Below are 27,590 nucleotides of genomic sequence, written 5' to 3'. Positions count from 1 at the left end.
CTGGAGTGGTATTACAGTTTCACTAAGCAGTACTGCCAACTACTGATCTACCAAAATATATCATGAGCTACCAGCAACGTCGGGGGGGGGAAGAAAAATCACTGTATAAAACATTTTTATGTTTCAGTCTAGAGGAATTAATTAGTTATACCTGCTTTATACCACACAAGATGATGTTTTTAATCTTAATCATTTAGGTCATAAAGTAGAAACAGTATTAGAAAATGGACACACTGTGTAGATGCTTCTGTAAAAAGAGGACGAGCAATCAGGTGAGTATCAGGAACAACTAAATTGACACAACAATTTCCTAGTGGTTCAGTTCAATAGACTACAAAATCAAAACAAGCATAAATCTTCACTAATGCTTTTGATTAGGAAATACTTTCTTCAGCTCACAGATCTTTTTTAATGCTTGGATGAAAGACTTCTTATTCTTCATAGAAGGAGTCTACTTCATTTCTGTATTTCTCAAGCACGGTATGCCGTTTTAACTTCATTGTTGGACCTTAAAAGAGGGAGTTAGTCACAATAGCAGAAACATAACAAAAATTCATACTCAGTTTGAGGTTGGTTCCTAAGATTTTCTATTTTAAGAGCCTGTTTGGAAGAACATCTCCCACTCTGTAAGTGCAGATGATACCTACTAAAAGTGAGAAGCAAGCGTGGTATGTAAGGTTGCCTCCACATAAGCATGAGGGCTTCAAAGGGAGCTGCAGATAAGAGGGTGATGACTGACTACTACTTTTTTAATTAAAAATAATTTAAAGGATAATGTTTTTGAAAGCTTTTAAACAATTCCCAGTTTATTCAAAGAGCCTGGTAATCTGCTTGGACTGCTAACAGTCAGGCTTTCACTGTCTTGCTTCTCTCTTTAACAAGAAATTTTCAGTATTATTACTGGAAGTTATTAGTACTGTAATGCACAAGGAATTAACCAGAATTGATTGTTTAATTGCCTAAAGCAATCTGAAATTTAACTATAGAGCTCTACTTGTAAATGAGCATAGATTGGTACATATGTACACAGCAAAAACTCAAAATTTTTTGTGTTCTTTACGACATACTGCATAATGCTTTTTCCTTTCTCTCTAGTGGCTGTATCCAGAATTTGGCATACAAAACTGTATTTGAATACTCTTAGATCAGCAGCCTCTTTACTGTGTGTATACCTCAATATAAATCAGTAAATCTTACCTAGTTCTCCCCCAGAAATTGAAAAATCTCTTGGCAGGACTATCCATTTTTTAATACAATGAACCCTATTAGCAGCCTTCATGTTGACTTTGTTGATTCCCTCCTGAATGGCCTGGTAGATTGCATGGTCTCTTGTAGCTACGATCTCTGATACTTTTGTGGCTTTACTACCAGTCTTCTGGCAGAAGTCTCTAGCTTGCTCAGTGAGAATGTCAGTGGGATCAGATGTATCCGGGTCCAGCACACTCTAAAATAACAAATGAAGTGAATCATCAAATGCTCACTCTTGCAAGGCATTAAATGTTTCTCTGATCAGGTCCCTGCTGACTAGTAGGAATCAAGAAGGCTCAGCATCAACACCCATTCTGTAAGCCTTAAAAACCAGAAATGCCTACAGATGATAGTGCTTTTCTTTCCACTTGGCTACCAAATGCGAGTATTTTGGGCTTATATGCAGATGACATGAACAGACTTAAAACGTGTCAATTGGGCAATAAAGTCCATCTATAGACCTTGAATTTCTACCATATTTTCCAAATTACTCCATTGTTACAGGGGAACATTTAGCTCATCATTAAATTGAGTTACTGCAGTGTAATGTAAACAGCTTGAGATAGAAGCATTTTTTCAAGTTAGACTTCTTAAATTAGTCTTTCTATTGTACCTGTAGGTAGGGAGTATCAGTCATAGAGGTAAATAACCTCAGGTAAAACTAAAGGGTCATTCACTATATATGTACACAGAACATAAAGTGCAAATGTTTTAGAAAAAAATGATTTCTCAATTGAAGCATATACCACAGCAAAACTATTAATTATTTTGTTCTACAGTCACCCTTATTGTGTTATGTGAAAAGAACAAATTGTAAAGAAATGTTTCTGTTGGAAAGTTTCTGTTAGAAAAGTTTTTTTGCCCATAACAGAAACATTTGTTGGCTTTGCTCGTCTGTAAGAATAAAAGCTATTACTGTGCTCCATTACAGAGACTTCTCACTCTTTCAACATTTCTTAATTAAAAATTTGCATTTAAATAAAAAAAAATAGGCCTTATTGTACGTATAGGAGAGACAGCAGTAAACACGTAGATGTTTAGCAGATCACCTAACCATAAGAAGTTTAGACCATCAGGAATTGGTCTGTAGTTGCTATACATTTTTTTTCCACTAACATCCTCCTATCTAATTTTGGGTCTTTACAAATAGTTCAAAATTCATCTTTTGTTAGGTGTAGGTATATAGTTTCACTGAAATCAACAGTAAAACTGGCTTACCTTTAGGGTCAGCAACATAGACAAAAACTTCCTTTTATCTCCAATCACTATAGCATTACTAACAATTGGGAGTTCTTTTTTAACAGCATCTTCAATTGGAATTGGAGGCACGTTTTCACCTCCAGCTGTAATAATCAAATCTAGGCAAAAAAGAAAGGCTATTAGTTGAATTTAAATAAATTCCAAAGATCAGGTTAATGTCTGGATTGACCCACTTTTCTTATTCTGACACAAAGAGATTTTTTTTTTTTTTCAAAGAGAACAAAGCCTATTAATTATCTTCAAAATAAAAATGCTAATATTTTTCAAATATGTGCTCAAGTTCTTAGTTCTCCCTCAGTATGACATAGTTGCTCCAGATAATTTTTATGTAATCCAGTAACAGGTTAGTTATTCTCAAGGCACTGTTGCATAATCTGGAATTCTTCTGTGAGCAATCATCTCTTCCAAATGAGCATAGGATTCACTCTCTGTTTTACTGTTGCTATCTTGCCAAGAAGCAAGTTCATTGTTAACATCATGATTAAAACTAGTTCTTAAAGCCACCAAGAGGGATCAAACAAAAATAAGTTACTCCTGCAGGAAGACTCCATAAAAGCAACATGGAAAGAAGGGATAAAGGAGTGTGAGGGAGAAGTCAAGAGAGGAAGTTCGCAGTGGAAGTAGTGAGTTCTGCCCTACTTTTGACATGAGGGAAATATAATGAAAGACTGGAATTTTAATATTTTTAAGGTTTGTAAACAATGGTAGTGATACCTTATTCTATTGATAAAGGAATGTGAATTTTTATTTGAATGCATTTGTTCTGAAGTATAATACATATATTCATTGGAATTATTACAAATTTGAGTATTATCCAAGTAAATTCCAACTCTTTGCTTTCATTACACTAGTGACTTCTCACTGTCCTCAAATAATAGTCTTTGCAGCATTTCAGAACATGCTTCAACAAGTAATGCAGACAAATGGTATACCAGTCCTTTGTGTAATAATGCAGCTGATTGTATGTATTAAAGATCGGGTTGGTAACCAATTCCCTGTCAGCAACAAAATTGAAGAATTTAGATGCAATCAAGGGTTGCAAGGGACCTTAAAGATCACTTAGTTCCAACCTGCCTGCCATGGTCTTCCACTAGACCACGCTGCTCAAAGCCCCATCCAGCCTGTCCTCGAACACTTCCAGGGATAGGGCATCCACAACCTCTCTGGACAACCTGTTCAGTGCCTCACCACCCTCACAGTGAAGAGCTCCTTCCTTATATCTAACCTAAATCTACCCTCTTTCACTTTATAGCCATTACCCCTTGTCCTATCACTACACGCCCTTGTAAAAAGTCCCTCTCCAGCTTTCCTGTAGGCCCCCTTTAGGTACTGGAAGGCAGCTGTAAGGTCTCCCTGGAGCCTTCTCTTCTCCAGGCTGAACAACCCCAACTCCCTCAGCCTCTCTTCACAGGAGAGGTGCTCCAGCCCCCCACTGGACTCACTCCAACATGTCCATGTCCTTCTTATGCTGGGGGCCCCAGAGCTGAACGCAGTAATATAGCACCCTTTCAGCATTCATAGGTTTGGGCCCTACCATCTCTACTGCTCCATGAGAACTATGATGAGAAATAACTTCCAGTCTATACTCAACCTTCTGGTATGGAATAGGCATTGATTGTATCGTGGTTTAACCCCAGCCAGCAACTAAGCACCACGCAGCTGCTCACTCACTCCCCCACCACCCAGTGGGATGGGGAGAAAATCAGGAAAAGAAGTAAAACTCATGGGTTGAGATAAGAACGGTTTAATAGAACAGAAAAGAAGAAACTAATAATGTTAACAATAAAATGACAACAGTAATAATAAAAAGATTGGAATGTACAAATGATGCACAATGCAATTGCTCACCCCCTGCCGATCGACACCCAGTTAGTCCCCAAGCAGTGATTCCCCTGCCCCCACTCCCCCCAGTTTATATACTGGGCATGACATCACATGGTATGGAATACCCTGTTGGCCACTTTGGGTCAGCTGCCCTGGCTGTGTCCCCTCCCAACATCTTGTGTCCCTCCAGGTTTCTCACTGGCTGGGCATCAGAAGCTGAAAAATCCTTGACTTGAGACTAAACATTACTTAGCAACAACTGAAAACATCAGTGTTATCAACATTCTTCTCATACTGAACTCAAAACACAGCACTGTACCAGCTACTAGGAAGACAATTAACTCTATCCCAGCTGAAACCAGGACAGATCTCATAACAATAAAAGTTATTTCTTTCCCTAGTAACCACACTTCACACACTTGAGGAAGCACAAGTAGTGTTTATAGAATGAAAGACTTATGTCAAACCACAGATATATACCAAAGTTAGTTGTGTATCCAAACTTGCTTAGGTCTATTTTTTCCTTTCCTTCCACCCTCCTTTTGCCTTAGTCTTGTCTTTGTCTTAGCTCCTCTACCAATCTCTTAGTTTTTCATTGACAAGCTTTTTCCCAGCTGATCCAGATAACTGTAATAATTGTAACAACTTTTTCCACACCTCTACAAATAATCCCCCTGTATGGACTTCTCTAGTGACATCTTTCTGCTTTGCAGCTAATGAGTCCTAAAACTCCTAAGACCCACAGAACCAAAGGAAGAAGTCCTGTTTCAGTCACTAAAAGAAAAGCTTCTTTTCTACCTTCTATTAGATTTTACCTTACTTGGACTTGGATTTAAAATTTTAATGAAACTGGGCAGAGAGTTATTTTATCCCAGATGGTCTACCTACTCTGTAATTTAGAGTAATCATTATTAGTTCAGCAATCAAGGAAGATGTAAGTGACACACAAATGTTATGACGGAATGAGACTAGGAGTTGCTAACTGCTGTGCTAAAGGAAAATGAATCAGACAAGAAAGCAAGTTAAAATCAAGATAGCTGCATTTGGTGCAGGCTATTAATAGCATCTGCTTAAGTCCTGATTCCTAACAGGGCACTATGTCACCCTATGACAAATTCACTCATCCATGTTATCTCCCTAGTGATTCATCATATATTCTAAGATGACAGTTACTCAATTTTAAAATCTTCAGTTACATCTCAACTGTGACCAATCCCACACTCTGAATATGAACTGTGAAAAAAAGCTTCCCAGTAAGCAAGTGACCAGACTTACTCCTGTGAGACTTCAAGCTACATACTGTAATAATACCTAGGTTTATTGCTTTAGCTTTAACTTTCCTTTCTGCTCTCAAGCTTCAACACTAGTCTCTGCAAACACATCACCTAAGGCATCAGAGGAACCTAGCTCTGACCTACAGCAACAACTTCTAAATAACAAAGGGTTGTCTCTCGTTACTGTCTAAATATTCTAATGTGCCATTAAGACAATTTAGCAAGATTCAAAGGGAGACTGGACAGCTTAATGGATCATTAGAATCACAGAAGACACATGAAACCAGCATTGTTACTTTATATTACTAATTGTAATTAATACTGAATAAAGGTCTGGGAGATAAAAAGCTTCATTGTAGGAATTGAATCATCTGCATCTATTACAGACCAGAGGGAAACCTTTCCTGAACAGGGCACACCCTGGTTTCCTCATAGGAAAGTTTATTTTACCTTCCTATTAGGTCAATGCTGCTAGCATTAGAGGAAAGGCACTTAATTAGATGGGCCACATCTGACATGTGACTGAACAGTGCTGAACAGTTACCATAAACATGGAGCAAGATTTTGCTTATTACCTTTAATTCTTCCAGTGACATAAAGAAAGCCATCCTTGTCTAGTTTTCCTAAATCTCCAGAATGCAGCCACCCATCCTCATCAAAGGCTTCTTTTGTTTTATCTTCCATATTTAAATAACCCATGAAAACAGTCCTTCCCCAGAAGCAGATTTCTCCATTGCCTTCTGTATCTTCATCCACCAATTTCACTCTGCAGCCAAGTACTGGCTTACCACAGCTATCAGAGAAGAGCAGAAAAAACCCACAAGGAGCACAGAAATATTAAACATAATGCTGGTAAGACATCTAACATGCCAAATCCCCAAACCTATCAAAATATTAGTGACTGTAAATAACACCCTGCTGTAACTATTTGAAAGCTATAGAATATTCATTCCGCAGGGCAGGTATGGTAGAGTAAGTACTTTTCGGCTGTCTATCTTGCCCTGTGCTTCCTGGGTTTTTCCCCCCCCTCTGTATCTTCAGGCATAAAAACACTTTTGTATTTGAGGTGTTGCATTTGAAAGCTATCCTACCCTGGGCCAAGGCTGGGATATACATCAGATTTAGTAACTGCGTTCTGCATATAATGCTGTAGATCACTTTCAGTGCTCTTGGCGTGGCATGCTATAGAGGCAATGTGTTCAGCTTTTGACCTGGAAGTTATTTTGCCTCCCAAAGTCATAACAGATGGCAATGCATTGAGAGAAAATAAAATAAGTGGTAAGATCTTTCCTGAACTTAGTAAATATTCTTCTCAGATATAATGAAACATACCATAGTAAAAAAAAAAAAAAAAAAAAAAAAAAGAAGAGAAGAAAAATTACCTGTGCTGCCTGTAAATGTAAGGCCCAGATAGGCAATGTGGGCCTGTGGTCTCACTCATCCCATAGGCCTCATACAGGGTGATGTTCAGACCCAAGAAGAAATACAGTGTTTCTGTATTAAGAGGAGCAGCACCAGAAAAGTGCTTCTGACAGGAAGAAAAACCCAGTGCATTGCGTATTTTTGCAAGCACTAAGTAGTCTGCCAACCTTGTCCAGAACTGCTTTAAATCACTGCTGAGTACAAACACACAGGAGAAGGAGACAGTAAGTCAGAGCAACCTATGGAATTTTCAAAACAAAATCAGACACAAATTTTGTTTAGAGATGCATTTGCCAGTTGGTTTTGGGTGCTGACAGAAGTTACATCAGTAAGAACAGGATACATATTTGTCCTTTTTTCATTTATTCAGTGTTTTTCATTGCTAGCAAAGTCCAACTCTTGAGGTGTCCAAATACTCCAAATACATAAACTATAAAAACACCTTGTATAAAGCAAAGTTCTTGTTTTCCTGATTCTTTATCAGTTAAATGTGTCTCTGAGGACCTATACCACTAAAATCTGAAATTTGCAGGACCTATCTGAGAAGCTGAGTGATCAGACAAGCAAAGCAGTATCACTGCACAAACTTCTGGAATACCATTTTCTGTAAGCAATTTCACACTTCATTGTGTCACGCTTTAAAGAACTTTGGAACAGGAAAGAATTGTGAATTAAGTTAATATTTGAATTTATACAACATTCTTTATCCAGGCAATCTTATGGAGGAAAACACCAATGTTAATCAGAACAGAGATAATGTACTTAGAGCTCAGAGAATTCATGGGGGCTGTCCCTGAGTTTCTCTGCAGAGATGAGATGTTCTTACTCACATGGTGCATACCCCAAACTGTCATGAGCCAGTCTGCCTGGGCTGTCCACTGAAATTTCCCCCCTCTCATACACCTCCTCCAAATTCATGCCCTTTCCTCACACCAGTAACTAGCACTTGCATTGTCACATGGTGCCCTGCATCAAGGAACTCTCCCCACTGAAAACTGACCTGTTCAATTAACAGAAAACACAGAGTTGGGGGACGTGTTAGTGGGAGTATGTTCTCAGGGAGGATGGAGGGACACTTTTAACAGTCACCTGTGTTTAACAGTCAGCCAACTGTAACTGATAACTACACCCTCCCTCTTGCATTATATTTGCTGTGTAGCCAGGCCAAATTTTACCCATTTACAGTTAAGAGTCTCACTGATGCTTCATGGTTTATTACAAGCAGATCACTACTTTCGGGTTGATGAAACTCTCACTCATTATAATACATACCTGCTTGAGCAGTTTAGGTTTCTCTCTAAGCTAAGTGACATAGCCCATGACAGCATTTTCTTCTTCATAAATCCTGACTGAGCAGAAGCATCCTTTAATTTCTCCATGATTTTCTCCCATACTCGGGGAACTCCCATGTGAGATGTTGGCTGCACTTCTTTTAGTGTGTTGATCAAGCTGCCCTGTTAAAATCACTAAATCATTTCAAAACATTGCAAAAGGTCCACAGCAGTGATAAAAAGGTTTGGTGACGCAGTCTGCATCTTGCAATACTAAGATGTAGAACATCACTAAACATGTAGGATATAAAGAAGGACTGCTGAACCTACTTCAGTCAGACATACACACTAACATGTGCCACTTCTGACATATTGGGGGAGGTATGTATACAAGAAGGAAAATGCATGGGTGGGTTAGTTCCTTCTGGCTCCCTTTCCTCCAAAAATTTCTTAAACTTCTTTTGCTTTAGATGTATACTCTTCCGCCTTAGAAGAACCTTATGGATCTGGATTATGTATTTTAATTGGAGTCCAGGGCACTGGATCACAAGTCTAATGGATATTATTTTTCCATAATTCTTACAATAAGAGACTCAATCTTCATCCTCTGCACCTCTTCTAAGATCATATTGTCTCCTTGGGAAGTTTTCTAAGAGGAAGAAGTGCAAGCTTAATTAGGTGCAATACAAGACAGATACCTTCAGAGCGTCTGGCTCAGCAAAGTAAACTTGCTCTCCCCATTTGATTCCAGTCCACAGGTCATATATCTGTGCAGCTATGTGGCTGAGTGGGAGATAACTGACTATAGACTCCTGTTGGACCTCTGCAGGCTGCATATCTCCTGCTCTGCTGCAATGTGCTGATGTCCAAGTTATCTGTTTAAATAAATAATAAAATGCATTAGATATGGTGAGGTTTTTTTTTCCTTTTTTCTTTTTAACACAAACTAAGGATCCTCATGCTATGCTAATGTAACTATGAAGAATCTGTGCTCACAAAAAATTGCTGGAGACATTGCGATCTTTGACAACACACCAGACTGCCAATTCCCTGGGAGAAACTTGGTCAAAAATGAGATGAACTTAGCAGCAACATACACGTGCAGATAACATAAGTAAATGCAGTCTTTCTGCTGCCTGACTGGGCTATGAACACTACCAACTTCCCATGCCCTAGTGACATGCGGAGCAGGGCAGCCATGGGCTGAATGGACAAGGAGTAAATTGATCTGCCCCTTCTTTTGCAACTCTCCTACTGGGCATACTTTCTATCAAGCGGGCACCTTTCACCAGTGTTGCATCTGTATGTTTACCTGAAAAATAAAAATAAAAATAAATACTCAGTGATCAGTGAGCTAAAAGGACAGTTTAGTATCAGCAAAAAGCTCACTGTCTTGTATTGATCGTCACCTGGCTAAGCACTAATGAGGAAGATAGCAGCTGTATTCTGCTCCTCTGGAAGCCTCTGGGGTATTCCCCATGGTGGTTCACAAGTGACACACACCCACACCCTCCCCCCATGAGCAGCACTGCATACGTGACTATTTTTGAAGATGTGCTGCTTGACTTCTTAGTGAAACTGGATGATGTTTCCCCCACTTCTTCCTAATTCCCGTATCATCTCAGAAGATGCAGTTCAAGGATGCCAAATATGCATATCTTCATTGTCACAATAAAGCATATGGAAGACTCACAGATATACGTGATGATATGAGGGGGGAGGGAAAAGATGTATGTGCACAGCAAGAAAAAAAACAAACAAAAACCCCACCCCCAAAAAAGCTCTTTCTCAGAGGAGTCTGTAATCTAAAATAGGTAGGGCAGGACATAGAAATGAGATTATTCAGGATGGCAGGGAAGAGATATGAATCACATGCAATACCTGCTATCACAGTATGTTCCTGCCAGCTCCTTTTCTTTGTAATAAATTAGAAGGTATGAGTGTACGCTTGGTCTAAGGAAATAAGAGATTCTCAAGAGAGGTTTTTAAGGAGCAGCATGCTGCCAGGCCAGGCCACTCCAAGTTTAGATGGCAGCACTGGACAAGTGGCTATGGGAGACCTACACAGTAGGCAGAAAGGGATGTCTTTGAGATGTGGCTATATTGATTGCTTGTCCTCCTTATCCTTCAAGCCTTGCAGCACACAGGCACACTCACAGCAGATCTGTGTGGGTGCATATATGACTGACTCAGCACTGGTTTTGCACACGGACAGTGTCAAACATCTTTTGACTAAAGAAGGCAGCAGCACAGCTACAGGCAAGGCATGTTTTCCACTGTTCATCAACATAAAAATAGCCTGTTTGCGATCAGCAGCTAGGAATAGTTTGGCAGCTAACACAGAAATGACACCAGACTCCTTTGAGATGGAAGAGCATAGGATTTGCAACATCAGATCAGTCTTTTTGTCTACCAAGTCCATTATGTTCTGCTTCCAGATACTACTGTACTAATTCCCTACATTTGGGTGAATTGCTCCTCACAGTGTGCATGTCTGCAATAGTTTCTGCTTTATTTTAAGAGGAGAGGCCACAACTTAGACCAGCCCTTTCACAGATTGTCTACGTGTTCAGAAAGGCTCCCTACCACTTTCCACTCCTGCTCAGCCACCTTAAAACACAATTTAAATATATAAAAAACCCAAACTACTTCAGATCTTTGCTAGCAGACCTCTGTGGAAAAGTTCTTTTTGCAAATGACTTTACTTTTCTCTATCACTGGAAAATTTTCTGTTCACAACAATGCAGGTAGGGCTATTGTGAGTACCAGCACTATACACAGGAGTTGTATTATCCTCCAGTGATAGATGTAGAAACCCAAGTCTAGCAATACAATAATGCCAAAGTAAAAAAACCCACACATCTACCCCCAATTTTAATAAAATTTGCAAAAACAGTCTATCAGGCTGTTTTGATAGTGGCTGGCTGATGTATATGATTTGTTTGTTTTAGGATGATCTGTGACATCACCTGAGAGACTTTATGCCAATCTGTGAATTATATTTACAAATATATACATTATCTATCACAAGAAAACCACTGAATAAAAAATTCATATTCATAACAAACTGTTCAACCTTGTGAAGTGCTAGTTTGAATGGAGTTTCATTCTTTACCCTGCTTATACTTTACCAGAAACAGCCGACTGTTTCAAAACACAGGAATAAATATCCTCATACTTCTCTATTTCTATTCTAAAGAAAAAGCCTAAAGTACATACGTTGTCATGACTCAGCATGGCTCCTTTTGGCTTCCCAGTCGTTCCAGATGTGTATATAAGTACACAGCACTGATTAGGCTTTTGGGAGTTAATAATACCATCCAAAGTAGTATCAGGTATGTCATCTCCCAACTCCAGAAACTCTTCCATCTAGAACATATAAGAGAAAATACATGATATCAAACAGCTTCTTACATGGGGGAAAGATGCACTACCTTATCAGTCTCAAAAATGGTAGAAAACTTCAGAGCCTTGCTTGTTTCCGAGGCAAGTCTCCTCAGGTCTTGCCTATGTAAGAAATATGATAAGACTAGCTTAGAACTTTATGGGCAAATTGCAAATAGACTATCTAAAATTGTGCTGCCATGAGTGTCTAAGAAAGGAATGTAATACTATTCCTCCCCCAAGACGGATACTATGGACAAGTCATAGAGGCTAAAATTTTGTTACTATCTCACACTGTTAGAATGATTTTGAGTCCTATTTAAAGGAATCTGGATGTACTAAGTAAGAGTACATTTGTGACATTCTAAATACAAATATATAAATATAAAGCAATTGGATGAAAGCTTCTTTGCAAAAGCATCATTATCTAGATGTGTGAATGTTTACCCAAATTATCTGCTGTTTTATAGCAAACAAAGCATATGATGCTGGTCACAACTTCCATTCAAATTTGGCTCAATCTAGAATGAGCTAAACCTTTTATGATGCTGGACTTTTGTGCCACACAAATTGGCCCAGAAGAATGGTAAACCTGATTGTCTATATTATATTAGCTGTTCCCAGATACTTCTATTGTGTGCACCTGATATGCTGCTAAGTGTACCACTGATTTCAATGCTAACAGAAAACTAGGGTATAACAAATTTTTTTACGAAAGTCAATAACCAAACTGTCAGTTTCCCATTGGAATCAGATGATTCACACCATGCTACAGAACTGTGTTATTCAAATCAAGATGTAGCACCTCCATTCTTCAATGATTTCTTGGAGATATATCTAGGACCGCATAGCAGTAAAGGGGATGATGCGAAGGACAGCAGAGATAAAAAACGAGAGCCTGTGCTTGAGGGGGAGTTCATTGTTTCCTTCAGACCTCTGCCATTGCCAGTGTGCTACTAAGGAAGGTTACAATAGTTAGCCTCTGTGGCACCTAGACTTCCTTTTCTTGGGTGGCAAGGCTGTCCTAAGGATTCTTCATCAGTTTTATACTTTCTTCCAACAAACCACATCTTTGAAGAGAGAAGCAGTACAATGCACAGCTCTGTAGCAAGTAGAGGCTTTGTCACATTCTATCCCTTCCCACATAATGTGGCTGCATCAATTTCACTAGCTCCTGGAAAGTCTGGAGGTGTCAAGGCTGTAATTGTTTCTATGTGACTTAGCAGTTGTTCCTGTTTTCCTGACTTTACTGTCTTCTCATACTAGAATCAGTTAATCACCGTGAATCTGTTGCCTAGGCTTTGTTTACTGAACAGTACCTGCAACTGACAGCGTTCTCATTCCACAGAGTGTGAAAGGTACAGTTACACACACTACTGACCTTGCACTTGCCTTCTGGAAACATGCACTGATCAGTGAACTGCGGCTCTGCCCTTACTGCAGCAATTGCTCATTACATGTTAGCCATGAACTTGCAACACAAATCCCTTTTATCAAATGCCATCTGGTTTGGGTGGTTTGCTTTACATCTAACATAATAAACAATCATTTCTGCCTTTTGTGATTTGATCTCTGATTTTTCCTTTAGACAACATGAACTACGGCAACTCTTAGACACTCTCACAGCTACCCCTCTCCATTGAGAAAATGTGTCCAACATGACACCTGAACAGGGGTGTTTTCAAATAGATCGATTCTCAGACATTCAGGTTTCAGCAACCGAATGTTGTTCCAGAATTAATTGCTCTTCTTTTTACTAATTTTACTAATTGCTTATTCTTTTTACCAAGAAATATAAATAGCAAGATCATCTTTGTATCAATTTTTTTATTGTACTAAGATGCAAGGCATGCTCTATACCAGTACATACAGTATTGTAACAGCAAGTGTTTATTATTAAGTTATATGCTATTCAACATAGCAAAAGAAGATATGATTAAAACAAGTGCAGAAAACTTTTTTCTTGTATGCCTAGTAACCCCTCAGATTATCAAAACTGCAAATATTATAAAATATTTCTACACTGGTCACTCTTCATTAGTATCTTTTTCTTTCCCCAGCTGAAGTCTTTCAGCCTAAAATCTGATAATCCGCAGTCCACTTAAAATACTGGGTTTTGTATTCTTATTACTTAACTATTTTCAATTATAATTTCAAAATATATTAGAATAACATATTTACAAAAATCTGTTCTGCTTCAAGTCCTCGTATTTCTTAAATTAAAGGCTGGACTTCTACCACTCAGAAATTTCTGATCGTGGCTTTGTGCTTTTTTCTGCTTTATTTTTACCGTGTGATAGGAAGATTCTACATATATTAAGAAAACATGCTCTCCTCTGTGCAGTCTGTAGTTATTTCTCTTCACTTGTTGCCTATCACCAGAAATTTTTGGTGCCAACAAACTGCAACTATCATTTGTAAAAGCACAAGCATTTTCATGTTCTTGGATCCAGTGTAACTAACCACAATTCAGTTTTCACTAGCACCTGTGGACAACTTTTATTTTTAAACATTTGAGAGTACACATTCCCACCTGAAGTCTATATGTGTTTTGTTAATCCAGTCAAGTAGAAAGCTAGGAAGACACAAGACGGACACTTAGGCAAGGTAGCTCTAATTTTAAATGTCAAGTATCAAACGTGAAGTTACAGGTAAATTAAACAGAAAAAGCTGATGAAGCTTTTGAATGCATTTGCAGGAACACAGCAATGCATTCTAAAGGGTAGACATGCCACACATTAAACATAGTAGAAATTCATCAAATAAATAATAGCCCATGGATTATACCTCTGTTCTAGCATTCACATACCGTATATAAATTTGGATGTCTCTCTGGAATGGAGTCCTTATATAGCACAACAGCTTTCAAGCGTGGCAAGCGATTCCAGATCTGTTGGATTTTTTAAAACAAATTTATTATTTATTATTCATATCTTGTATGGAGTTTTTTACACTAAAATACTGCCAAAACTGTAATGGCTTGACAGTCACAAGAAACCTCCTGTTTCCCTCCACCCTCAAATATTCTCCCTTAAACTCACAACAAACTAGGTTAACAAGGCGGGGGGAAGGGGAAGAAGGAGGAGGGAAAAAAGGAGACACTACACAGTCTGCTCTAGAAAATCTGTTTTCAGTCAAAAGATTTAAAAAAAAACCCACCAGAAATGGCTCCTCAGCATCCTTTCTCATAATGCACCAAAAGGCACATCAAGGAACAGTCAGTCTAGGTCAAGCCAGAAGCTGGCCCTAGCTACTGTGGTTACCAATAGAGATAGAGGAAGTCCCTCAACAAAAACTGTTGTTTAAGTGCTAAAAGAATGTTGTACCTTCTTAAAGAAAAAAAGAAAAAATGCACATTTTAAGGATAAATAAAAATATAAAGCTGCAGGCTTACAGGCATACAGCAATGGCTGCTGCCTGAGGTAGCTCTTTCTCTGCTTTGCATGGCCTGCAGAGAACATTCATTTCACTGAAATTTGTGGGACCCAGTGCCTCATAGATGCCTTTGACTTAATCACATTTTGAACTGACTTGATCAATCTGCGCTAATATAAAAGCAGTGGCTTGATGGTACGTATATGTTATTAGAAGGTTAACAATTGAAACATTATTATTTCAGTCTTGGATTCTTCCAGGAAAAAAAAAAAGTTTCAAAAAACCCTCAGCTGGATAAAGCAGTGCTGACCAGAGCTGTCTTTTCTTTTTCTAGATAGAAATGTGTATGAATCAAATCCCTCGAATTCTTCAATTTATATTCTTCTCTCCACCTTCATGACAGTATACCCTTGTATTTAGTCAATGACACTGCAAGAAGGCTTGTCTGATAGTATGTTTTTCCAGAATACTTGTAAAAATCTCTCTTCCTCCAAATCACATATAAAACACAACTACAAAATACAAAGTAATTAATGTATAACTTATATGAAATACATTTGAAAAAAATCCACGGATATTTTCTCTCTGGCAGGTACATGTTTTTGGCAGAAAACTCCATCATGGAGGACCCCTCTGCTTCAGCAAACAGTGCAATTTGGTGCAAGTTTGACGACTCATCTCGAGCCTCAGACCTCCCTCAACATCTTACTGACAGAGAAGCCCTTCCCAGGTTGCTGCCCTGTGCTCCTCCTGCAAGTCATGCAATAGGGATCTTTCTGTCAAGTTGGTCTTTCAGTCTGGCACCCTTGCAGAAACCCATTCAAAGCTGCCAAACACTTTTGTCAAAATTGTGACCGTTCACTTAAAGAGCGTCCTCCTTTCTCACTGAAGTCTATGTCACATCAACCATCATGCTATCTAAGCACAGTAAACTCAACAGCCTTAATGGTTAATTTTACAAGCAGGAAAAGATTACATTTTGTAAAGAGGAAATTCTGAACACTAACATCCTTAATATTTAAATGGCTGGCCTTTACAAACTTGCATCATCCTAATCTCTTCCATTCAAGTGGTCTGTGCTTTTCCAAACAGAATCAAGTGGTCTCACTATAAACATGGGATCAAAATGTGGGGTTTTTTTCCAGGTAAGTTTGCAGTGAACCAGCCAGTGAGCTCTCTGCTGGAGAAAATCAGAACTGCTTAGATACAAGCCACAGACAGTATAGAGAGAACAGAGCTGCAAGCTACACAAGAGCTCAAAACACCAGATACCAGATTTTCAAATAAGAACACTCCCATGAAAGGTTTCACAACACAGATAGTGAATATGGTATCTGGGACCCATAACAGCATCGAGAAATGGGAAAATTATGGTTTTTAAGTAACCATTCAGCCACCTTGTACCTGCATTATCTTGTCCAATTGTTTCTGATTTTCCACAACCATGATATTGGTTTTGCTGTCATGAGCAATGTAGTGGCAGGCCTCTGGAGAATTGGTTGTATATATTCCTGTGACAATTCCTCTGTATCAAACAAACAAACAAAAAAGTTTATACATATATATATAAAAGAACATATATTTATATACATACACACACATACACATGTACTTAGTATCAAAAAAGAGAATAATAATCAAAGATCAGATGGAAGCTGAAAGAATATGAAGATGTGGAAGTAAACAGCAGCACAGCTGTCACGTTTGTTTCAAGTATTCAGATATACATTAATATCTCTGATATATGCACATTGCAAAAACTAATCTCTGAACTCTATTCAGTAGAAGATGCTGTAGGCTAGGATTCAGCATTTTAAGCCACTTGAGGCTACACAAGAGTTAGCTCAGGAAGTGGTAAACAAAACCACTTATGTCCTGTTTCTGTTCAAGCTGCACACAGATACCAATTTGAATTTCACCGGCACAGAAAGAGCTTAAGAGGTAAGATCCATTTGTATGAACAGGTATCAGGAGAGAAGGAATCAGGCTAGTTAGTATTTATCTGTCACTTCATCTACTTGAACATATCTTGCTGTAGACAAGTATCATTAATATAAAACTGGGAGTCTCATCTGTTTCCCACATCTTCCAGTGCTAAGATACTGTACAATACCTTCTGTGTGACTGTCACAGTTAAGCCCATAGCAAACAGGATCAATTCATGAGTGTCTGGACTATTTTGGATATACTGAAAGCTATGAGACTCCAGTAGGTCGCTGAACACACTAATCGGCTGCAGCACAACTTCCAAGATATGACACCAAGTACCAATTTGCTACTGTCCTGGTTTTGGCTGGGATAGAGTTAATTTTATTCCTAGTAGCTGGTATAGTGTTATGTTTTCAATTTAGTATGAGAATAATGTTGATAACAGACTCATGTTTTCAGTTGTTGCTAAGTAGTGTTTAGACTAAGTCAAGGATTTTTCAGCTTCTTATCCCCAGCCAGCAAGAAGGCTGGAGGGGCACAAGCTGTCCTGGGGACACAGCCAGGACAGTTGACCCAAACTGGCCAAAGAGATATTCCATACCGTGTGACGTCATGCCAAGTACATAAACTGGGGGAAGTTGGTCAGGATGGGCAGATCGCTGCTTGGGAACTAACTGGTCATCGGTTGGCAAGTGGTGAGCAACTGCATCATGCATCACTTGTTTTGTACGTTCCTATTATTATTATTATTATTATTATTTTCTTCCTTTCTGTTCTATTAAACTGTCTTTATCTCAACCCATGAGTTTTACTTTTTTCCAATTCTCTCCCCCATCCCACTGGGATGGGGACGGGGACGGTGCGGGGGGAGAGCGAGCATCTTCATGGTGCTTAGTTGCTGGCTGGGGTTAACCATGACAGCTACATTTCCAGACCTAGCAAAACAGAAATCCCCAAATCCCCCAGAAAATCAAACAAAAAAATCTTACCCAGCAAAAACAGCTCCAACAGCTGAGATGAACCATTCTGGAGAATTAAATCCAAGGATTGCCACACTGTGGAATCGTTCAAGACCAAGCTTAAAAATAATAAGCGTAAGTTTATTTAATATAGGCACACTGGAGAGAAACATATGGCATGAAAACATACACACAAATATAAACCATGGAAAGTTTTGACTTATTTATTATTTCAGTATTGACAAGACATGTCCAGAACTTCTCTGTGTTGACAACCATAGCAAAACCAGTATTTATCAGTAATTAACATGATCTAAACTTTCCACTACCTTCTCCTGTCTGGCTGAGCTCTGCTGTCCAGAAAGGCCTGAAAAACATAACTTTTCAATATGAACAAGAGCATAATGAGTACTAATCTTACCCTATGTTTATAATGTTTTAAAATTTTGTCTTTATCTCGCCAAATTCATGACAGTGCTGCTTTCACCTGTTTTTCTTTTTTTAATCTTAAGGCCTTATGCTGAGCTTTGTACCCATGCCCCAGTGAGACAGTAACACAGCAGCTCTCCACTCACAGTCGATTTCCCTTCACAGTAGTGTCTTTGACCAAAACCAATTTTCATCATTATTATTTCAATAAAGAATATGACTGCTGATCTTCAATTAATGGAAAAAGCCTCTTATATTGTGTTTTTGGGGTGGTGTGTTTTGTTTAGTTTTTAAGGAGACAAAGGGAGAAAGCCAAATTGGTTTTGTTTCCTGTACCTACCTTCAAGAAGCTCTTGGCCGCTTTCCTGGAGAGGCAATAATACTCTGAAAAAGTTATCTTCTCCCATTTTCCATTCTTTTTGCTGGCCAAAGCATTAAGGGATCCGTATTTTTCTAGGCTCTCTTTGAACATCTGATGAACTGTTATGGGAGTCTGCGGACATGAGTTATCTATTCTCAGTCTGACTCTGCCATCAGCAAAGGAAGTCCACAGAGACTCTGGAAAGTAAAGCATTATCATAAAGGTATTCTATCATTGAAAAATACAATGTGACTGTGTACCAAAAGACAAGAGGATTGAAAAAAGACTGCAGGACTAAGCACAACTCTGGCACTTCCCACCTTTTGAGAGAAGGGCTTTCCAATTTTATAACTATCAAATATGCCACGTAGAAAGAGAAATCTTTATTTCTTACACTTTATTCTGCATCTTGAATAAAAGTGCCACCATACAGAATTATGCTGGTCTTCTGTGTGTTACAGGTACAGCACCAATTCCAGAAGAATGTTTGCCCATGCTCAGCCCTGCACAACCCACTACTCCTTGAGCTGGTGAATAGGAAGGGTACAGAGATCCAAAAGACCCGAAACCTCTGTCCCTGTTCAGCATCCAAGCTCCTTTTGCTTGTCATAGCTCTTTCCTCCCTCCTTTCCCTCCAGCTATTCTCCTTCACCCTGCCCCTGTTCTCCACTACTTTCCACAGTTTTTTCCTTGGTCATCTGCCCTGAATTCTAGCATGTGCATCCACTCCACTCACATCTGTCTTGCCCTATTTCCACATCATCTTTCACCTTCTTTTGCTCTTGCCTTCCTCACCCTGTCTTTCTACCATCCACTTCCCCCCCCCGTATTTTTCCTCCCCTTGCTTGACAGGACACAGACATGGAGCACCAACTAATGTCACCTGGCTCTCCCCACTAGTGCCAAGGACAGGAGGCAGTCCCTGGCATTCACAAGAAATGCCTGTCTAAAAGATTCTACTTGGCTCTTGCAAACCCAGCAAGCAGCAGGCTCAGTATAAATAAACTCCTTAGAGAATCTAGGGTTTAGTAAGTTGGCAAAATTTAGGTGAATTCTCACAAGGAAGATGAAAAAACCACTCACAACTCCCCTATCAAACAATTAGTTCCCATACTTCTGAACAAAATAGTACAAGAACATTTTAAGAACAACAGTTGTTCCCTTAGATGTACTTCCATAAATGAAGAAATATTTTTAGCATAAACATCAAAAAATATATATTCTACAAAGAGCTGGTGGAAAATTTCAGACCAAAGAGCTTAGGTTTGTCAGAATTAAGAGTTACAGAAAATACGACTTTTTGAAGTTTCTGATACAAGTTAATAAGCATGATTGTCTTTTACCACACTTACGGAAAGCAAAAACTGCAAAGAAAGCTCAGCTACTATCTATACTGTTTCCTGGTACCTCAGTGGCCAAAAAAAGCAGTAGTGGAGTGTTCAAAAGTACAACATGCCTTACATCCCTCTCAAATGCTATTCCTCTAATTGCTTCACAGAGGGCCTGGAAACTCTCTCTCTGAGCATTTCTTGCAATATATGAACACATCAACCATAGCTGGATCCACATGAGTGCTTTAGAACAGACTTGCAGCCTCCCTCAAGTCAGGCTTGCAAACTGCACAGATAACCAGAGGCACAGCAAGCTATTGCAACCTCACAAACATACCTTAAAAAAAAACAACCAAAAAAACCCAAAAAACAAAACCAACTTTCTCTTGCAGCAAAAGAAGTTTCATTACTTAGCTGTGTAGAAAAGCTCATTCATAATCAGCTGATAAAGTACAACTTCTAAACTGAAAAATACCAAAACCAGTCTAGTTTGCTGCCAGTATTCCAGGAAACTATTTCTGAGGATTTCACTGCCCCATGCTATATCCTGGCATGTGCAGAGCATTTGGCGGGGGGGGGGGGGGCAGAAATTCACCTTTCTACCTCTTTCCAGGTAAGGAGATAAAAGCCCTGGTGCAAAAAGTGAACTGAGCAGTCAAAGCTGTTATGTGTTTCAATCCAGGATTAATGTTCCTGACTCATATTATGTTCCATTCATGTTCCTGACTCACAGTCTTGCATTTGTTCTCTTGACAAACAGAAAGTAACAATGACAGCAGTAAATAAAAATAAAGCTGCCTAATCTCCACATGCCCTCATTTTTTCCATGTGTAAATTGCTGTCCTGGTTTTGGCTGAGTTGGGCCAGGGCGTGGGGCAGATCATCACTCAGGAACTAACTAGGCATTGGTTGGCAAGTGGTGAGCAACTGCATTGTGCATCACTTGTTTTGTATGTTCCAACCCTTTTATTATTATTATTATTGCCATTTTATTACTACTACTATTATTGTTGTTGTTATTTTCTTCCTTTCTGTCCTATTAAACTGTCTTTATCTCAACCCACAAGTTTTACTCTTTTCCGATTCTCTCCTCCATCGCGCTGGGGAGGGAGTGAGCGAACATCTGCATGGTGCTTAGTTGCTGGCTGGGGTTAAACCACGACAGTCCTTTTTGGATATTCCGCAGGTCACCTGCAGTTCTAATATAATGATTTTCAAAACATAGGTGTGGAGCTTTGCTTATGTCAGTGGAGGAAGGGCATCATAAATCCAGACAGTTTAGAAAACAAGTAGCTATGAAGGATTCTAGGCAATAGACGGACAAACTTTATGGAAGTGTAAACAGTGGCACCCAACAAATATTTTATGAGTAGTGAAGGCAAAGCAGGTGTTTCTGCACTTAACCCCAATCCTGGTGTGAAAAGGATAAGAGATAAGACCTGTCAGATACAGAAGCTAGCATTAATCCAATTGCTTATTTTCTGCAGTGACACACCAAAGCCCAGACAAAAAACTCTGTATAGATGTTCTGGCTTCTAAACCAACAAAGACAGCAGGGATTGCAGGTGTGGTTGGGCACAGGTGGGTAACTGCTCTGTTGAAAACAAAATCGTACCAGAGCTAAAATACAACATTCTAGTCCATGCATTATAAAAAATGCTCTTGAACAGAGTATCTCTCTTCAACGGAACTGAAAACATTAGCAACATTCCTACAATAACAATACAAAAGTAGCTTAATTACTACATTTCACTGCAGATGTACAGTAGATAACATAGTAGTTTCCACAGAGAAGAGTGAAAATCAATCAAATCACTGCAATATCTATACACAGAAACCAAAATTGTACTTTGAAACTGGGTCTCCTTTTGCTTTTCCTTATGCAGTTTTTTCTGGTGTCAAAAAGGCATCTTTGATTCATATGAAAGACTAAGAACAGAATCAGTTTCACAGAGACTCAGTGAATCACCTTAATAATATACATCACAAAGGAATGTAAACTTGAACACCCATTCAGTGTCTGTTCTTGCATATATTTGCAGGTAGAACTTAAATCTAAAACCAGTTCCTAAATCTAGATAAGCCAAATAATTCTAAAGATCTAACTCTGCTGTCCCATAGAATTTGTAAAAACAGTAGAACATGAACAATATATTCTGCTGTCAGTTTGCAGAGGGATTTTGAGCAGAGGGCTTGTTCTTCTCAGAAAGAGCCTGGGAAAGAACACCTGGCTAAATACTGAACGAATCAATCATAAACTTTGGGAAAAGCAAAATAGGTGCTCTGCCTCATTAGCATCTGAAAGTTAAACTGCAATGTCAAGGCTGGAAATGAACTCAGTACCACCTAATGCCAAAGTGGAAATCAGAATAAAGATCCTTTAAATACACTATTAGTGTTGGTACATTATACACCCATAGGTTTACAGAGAGCAGAAGAAAAAATAAAATGGCATTCCAGCTCAAAGTACTTAATGCCACTGGAAGTCCCCTATATGCAAGCAAAGAAGAATATTTGTTCCTTTCCTCTTTCTTCCAGTAAGTCCTGCTACCTGCATTATACTTTGTACCCAAAATGCTTTTTCATTCACTTATGTGTGAGCTTGGCTCATGTCCTTCATATGAATTCACTGAAGGTCAGAGATAGTGAGAAAAGATTTGCTCCTAAAGATGACTATTTTGTCAGATAAAACAGCAGAGATCTTATTCAGATAGGTAGTCTTGACTGTCACTCTTTGAGCCTCTTCAAGTGTTTTTCTTTCCCCATATCATTCTCCTCCAAGGCCAAATTACGTGATGAGAGGAAGTTTTCGATGATTCACTGTCTTTGCTGCTGAAGTAAGGGATGGCTCAGAGTAGTCTCATAAATGTAGTGTATAACAGGATGACTGTACTGCAGTTTGTCTTTGAAATTGCTCTAAGGACAGCTGATCTAAATATTTTGGATTTTAGGTGTGCAGTTTTCCCACTAAAGTGTAAATTTGCAACAAGAAACTTTACAGGATAAAAAAAAATAGTTACTTAAAAAACACTTTGAAAGTTTTCAACTGATCTTTTACAATACAATCGTAGACTTGTGAACCATTTACATGTGAATACTGATTTATAAAAGTACATTTGTTGTTCAAATATTTTCCACCAAGTCTGAAATAATACACAACATAAACACATTACAATTTTTGTATTTTTATCAGCCAATTGTTACTCCTTTCCACCATGTATGACTGAACAGTTGTGACATGGTACAGGCTGTCTCTCCCAGCCCAGATACCAAAAATTATTTTAAACAGACAAACAAATAGCAAGTCCATGTATTTTTTTTGCATGAATAATCAGTCTGGCTGAAACTGCTGGACCTCTGGGATGTATGAAGGAGGCTGTGTACTCGTTTTAAAACAAATAAATGAAAAAGAAATAGACTAATCCTACAGTTTAAAGCTAATATATGAATGAAACCTCTCTGTTCACTACTTGACCTGCAAGTATCCTGGTGACTGCCAGAATGAATTTGGGAATGTAAATGAATTCTGATGTTTATGGAAGAACAATTCTGAGAGCTATATAAATATGCAAAAGAACCCAGGTCACCTTTCAGACAGGTAAGCAAAAAGACAGGCTGATTGTGGAATGGCCCTGCTGCATGACCTGAGTAACTCCAAGTGATACTCCACAGTGTGCCCTGAGAAGCAGGAACTAAACCAATAATTTAACTTCTGCTTGAAACTGATTCAGATTTAACTCACAAAACAGTATCTTGATTATATGCCTGTTCCTGCAAAACATCACTCTGCTCTAATGAGGAGAGAAGGTATTCAGCTCTTTGCTGGAGGCATTTCTGACAGACAGTCATCATCCCAGATTCCACAGCTATGATGCCATCACTTTCTGCTGACAACACAAATACATCATTCCTCCTCTCACCCTTTATTTTTAATGTTCTTCAAGATATCTGTGGCCCTGAAAGCTTAACTTCTTTTTAGTAAAAGCTGGAGCTGAGTACACGCAGGTTGGAGTCTGACAGCTTGGCATCTGTGTCAAACTTCCCCTTGTGCCGATGAACAGATTAAACAGAAGTACAGAACTTCTGAGTTTCAAGTGAACCTGACTGTACTAGCCAGAATATATACATAGTGATTCTTTTAAAAAAAATTACAGTAACCAGCTTCCTGATGCTTGCCTTGCCACAGCTGGGAGAGGAGGAGTTTCCTGCTGTATTATCATTTTTCCCACAATAAACATGTAACTGTAAACTCTCAAACAGAAAAGACTGAATAAATAGCGGAAATCTTTTTAAATTAGCCAAAACACATGCAAATATTTCAGTTCATGGAAATTTGTACCTTTTCCATTGGAGGAAAAAGGAACATTTATGAATTGCAATAAAATATACTGCTCTTCACATCAGTAAACTACTACCAAAGTGGATCAGAGAAATAAGATATCCTCCAAAGAATCCCTCTACAAACTGACATGGAGGGAGTGGTACATCAGGACGAGTACAAAATAAGCTTCATAACAATACTGACGCTTCTAAGACTGATTACGATGCACCAGAATGGAAGCGTATGGAGGGTGCAATCAGGAGGAAACATCACTATAGAAACATTGCCCAGGCATGCAGAATGCAAAGTCAAAACTCAGCTGGAATTGAAATTGGCGAGTGATGTGAACAGCCATGAGAAGGGCTTCTACAGGTACACTGCAGCCAAAAGGAGAACCAAGGATATCATGGGAACTTACTGACATAGAACATGAAAAGGGCTCATCTACTCAGTGCCGCCTTCACCTTGGTCTTCACTGACAAGATCAGGCTTCCTGGGTTTCTGTGCCTAGTGGCAGGTGAGAAGTTTTACCTACAACGGCAGAGGAAGATCTGAGTAGGGACCACTTATGCAAACTGGACACATACAAAAAAGTCGATGGGCCCAGGTGGGGTGCTTCAGAGTGTACACTGAGAGACCAGGCCAAAGTCATTGCAAGGCTTCTCTCCATCATGTTTGAAAAAGCATGGCAATCTGGTAAGGTCCCCATGACAAGAAAGGCAAATGTCACACCTGTTTTCAAAAAGGGGAAGAAAGAGGATTCAAACAACTAAAGGCCAATCAGACTCACCTCAGTCCATGGAAAGACTATAGAACAAACTCTCCTAGGAATGGTTTTGAGCTATAAAATGGTGACTGAGACCAGCCAGAATGGACAGACTTGATTTGGCCTTGGTAACTCCAACCCAACCGCCTTCCATGATGAGATGACTGGCTCTGAGATGAGGAGAGCAATGGCATGTTGTTTACTTTACCTTTAACAAGGTCTTTAACAAGGTCTTTCCCAGCATCCTTGGAAGATTTGGACCGGATGGAGTTGGAGTAACAGGTGGATAAAAAATTGGCAGGATAATTCGTCTTCCAGAACAGTGGTCAACATTTCTAAGTCTAGCTAGCAGTCAATTACAAGTGACATTCTTCAGGGGTTAGTCCCGAGAATGATACTGTTTAATGACTGCATTATTGTCTTGGGACAATAGAGCACACCCTCACCAGCTTCAAAGATGACACCAAACTTGGGGAATTGGCCAACATGCAAAAAGGCAGGGCTGCCATTCAGATGGACCTCAGCAAACTGGAAGAATGGGCTGACACAAACCTCAAAGCTCCACAAGGGTGAACATAAGTCTTGCACTCAGGGTACCATAAGCCCATACAACAGCACAGACTGGATGCCAGCTGGCTTAGCAGAAAACACCCTGTGGTTCCTGGTGGACAAGTTGAATAGGAGTTGGTAGTACGTCCCAGTGGAGATAAAGGCTGACTACGTCCTGGGCTGCATTAGCACGATTGTAGCCTGCAGATCAAGAAAAGTGATTATTTCCCCCTACTCGGTACTCACGAGGGTGCACCTGAAGCAGTGTGGAGCTTTGGAAGCCCCAGTGCAAGAGAGAGATCCTGACAAATTGCAGCAAGCCCAGAAGAGAGACTCCCAGATGGTCAGGGGCCTGGAGTATACCATGTATGAGAAGCCCCTAAAAGAGCCAGGTTCTTTCAATGTAGAGAAGATAAAGAATGAATGCAGTCTGCCACAGACTGAAGGGGGGTGCTATAAAGAAGACAGATTTTTCTCAGAGGCACGCAGCAGAAGAACAAGCTTCAATGGACATGAGCTGCAGCAAGGAAAATTCTTGCTGGATAAAAAAAAATAATTTCACAATTCAGGTGACAGCCTAAGAAGAGGTACCTAGAGGCTGTGGAAGCTCCATCCTTGGAGATTTTCAAAACTCAGCTGAACAAAGCCACGAGCCCTCCTATGAGCAGAAAGCTGGACTAGTTGCCTTCCAGTGTTCTTTTCCAACATAAACTATTTTGTGATTCCATCAGTAGAAAACCAGCATGAATGAGTTCTCTTTTAACTTTACACTAGTTTTAAGCCAATATAATGCTTGCTGCCAATGGTAAGATTACTCTGCATTTACATATGCATTAGAAAAAACAATATCTGGCCTGGTTCCACAGAGATGAGCTTCTATACATTGGTGGAAAAGAACGGGGAAAAAATTCCAGAACAATCCACAGTCCTCATTAGACAAATTTACTCCTGAGGTTGCAGAATGTATCAACCATAAAATGAGAAAGACAGTTCTGCACAACTAGAAAACATCAGAATCTCCTTCTTTTCTCTTGATATACAAAGCAGACCCACCGCAACTAGACACTGAGCTTCCTTTTCCCAAAAGATTTTTTTGGGACAAGTTTTTGACATTCAGTCCTCACTTTACCACTCAGCATCTGCATAACTGTGTGGTTTCCAAGTCAAACACTGCTTCTCATTTAAATGGATAACAAGTAGTGCCACAGATTCCCAAAGTCAAATAAAAGATGAAGGCTAGCTTAAATCGTAAGCTCCTGATTCATCAACTTAGAAACATATCTAAACACAAATAAAGGAATTGCTTAATTAAAATGGATAGGGTGTGACTTGTGTTTGCAGGAAAATTATGACGAACAGCTGAAATGGCTTCTACCCTCAGTTGTTCACCTCACCTTTCTTCCAGAGGCTGTGGTCACCTCTGCAGGAGTGGCTGAATAGCATGTGCATTCCTTCCTGAGCATTGTGGTTTACAGCCCAGCATATTACTCTAAACTGCAGCCAGCAGCAACCTCTGGGAGAGAAGCAGGGCAGATAGCTGACAGCAGTAACCAGTGTCCCAGATAAATTCTTAGAAAAATAGGTCAGAGCCTTCATGAGCACACAAGCAAGTTACTCTGCACAGTCACAGCCTCAGTAATAATCTACATATACAACGTGTGTCTCAAATAGTTCGATAAAATACCCTGAAAATTTGAAAACAGAAGTGAGTTATCACCTTTATCCATCCAAATTTATTTCCTGCTTATTGGAAAAAAAAAAAAAGCAAATGGCTAGCAGTTCAATTCTTGGAAAGAAGCCTGTTGTGTATCAAAGAATTGCCTTTTTAAAAATAAATATATAGGCATACAGGTATATGCTTATACATATGTACAAAGTCTGCATGTG

General features: G+C 39.2%; 1 protein-coding gene across 1 annotated transcript; it reads right to left on the bottom strand.

Moving 5' to 3' along the window:
* Positions 1-179: 179 nt before the first annotated feature.
* On the bottom strand, positions 180-27,163 carry ACSBG1 (acyl-CoA synthetase bubblegum family member 1). Its single transcript, XM_010571671.1, has 13 exons — positions 27,098-27,163; positions 18,716-18,933; positions 17,977-18,065; positions 16,463-16,583; positions 14,493-14,573; positions 11,519-11,668; positions 8,998-9,174; positions 8,301-8,482; positions 6,989-7,222; positions 6,182-6,399; positions 2,467-2,606; positions 1,198-1,444; positions 180-508 (listed from the first exon to the last, which is right to left on the bottom strand). Exons 1-13 carry the CDS (start codon positions 27,150-27,152, stop codon positions 432-434), a joined length of 1,989 nt encoding a protein of 662 aa, XP_010569973.1. The 5' UTR covers positions 27,153-27,163; the 3' UTR covers positions 180-431.
* Between the last annotated feature and the right edge of the window lie 427 nt (positions 27,164-27,590).

Source organism: Haliaeetus leucocephalus, unplaced genomic scaffold (assembly GCF_000737465.1).
Source record: "Haliaeetus leucocephalus isolate CR32 unplaced genomic scaffold, Haliaeetus_leucocephalus-4.0 Scaffold339, whole genome shotgun sequence".
Classification (NCBI taxonomy): domain Eukaryota; kingdom Metazoa; phylum Chordata; class Aves; order Accipitriformes; family Accipitridae; genus Haliaeetus; species Haliaeetus leucocephalus.
This window is presented reverse-complemented; position numbering and strand designations above follow the sequence as displayed.

Bases quoted from the DNA above. Each gene is read 5' to 3' on its own strand.
- ACSBG1 (XM_010571671.1), bottom strand. From the start codon at position 27,152: ATGCACATGCTATTCAGCCACTCCTGCAGAGGTGACCACAGCCTCTGG. The intron at 18,066-18,715 runs GTAGGTACAGGA...ATTATTTTTAAG, and splicing joins CGGCCAAGAGCTTCTTGAAG to CTTGGTCTTGAACGATTCCA. The intron at 14,574-16,462 runs GTACAAGGTGGC...AAAATCCAACAG, and splicing joins AATTGGACAAGATAATGCAG to ATCTGGAATCGCTTGCCACG.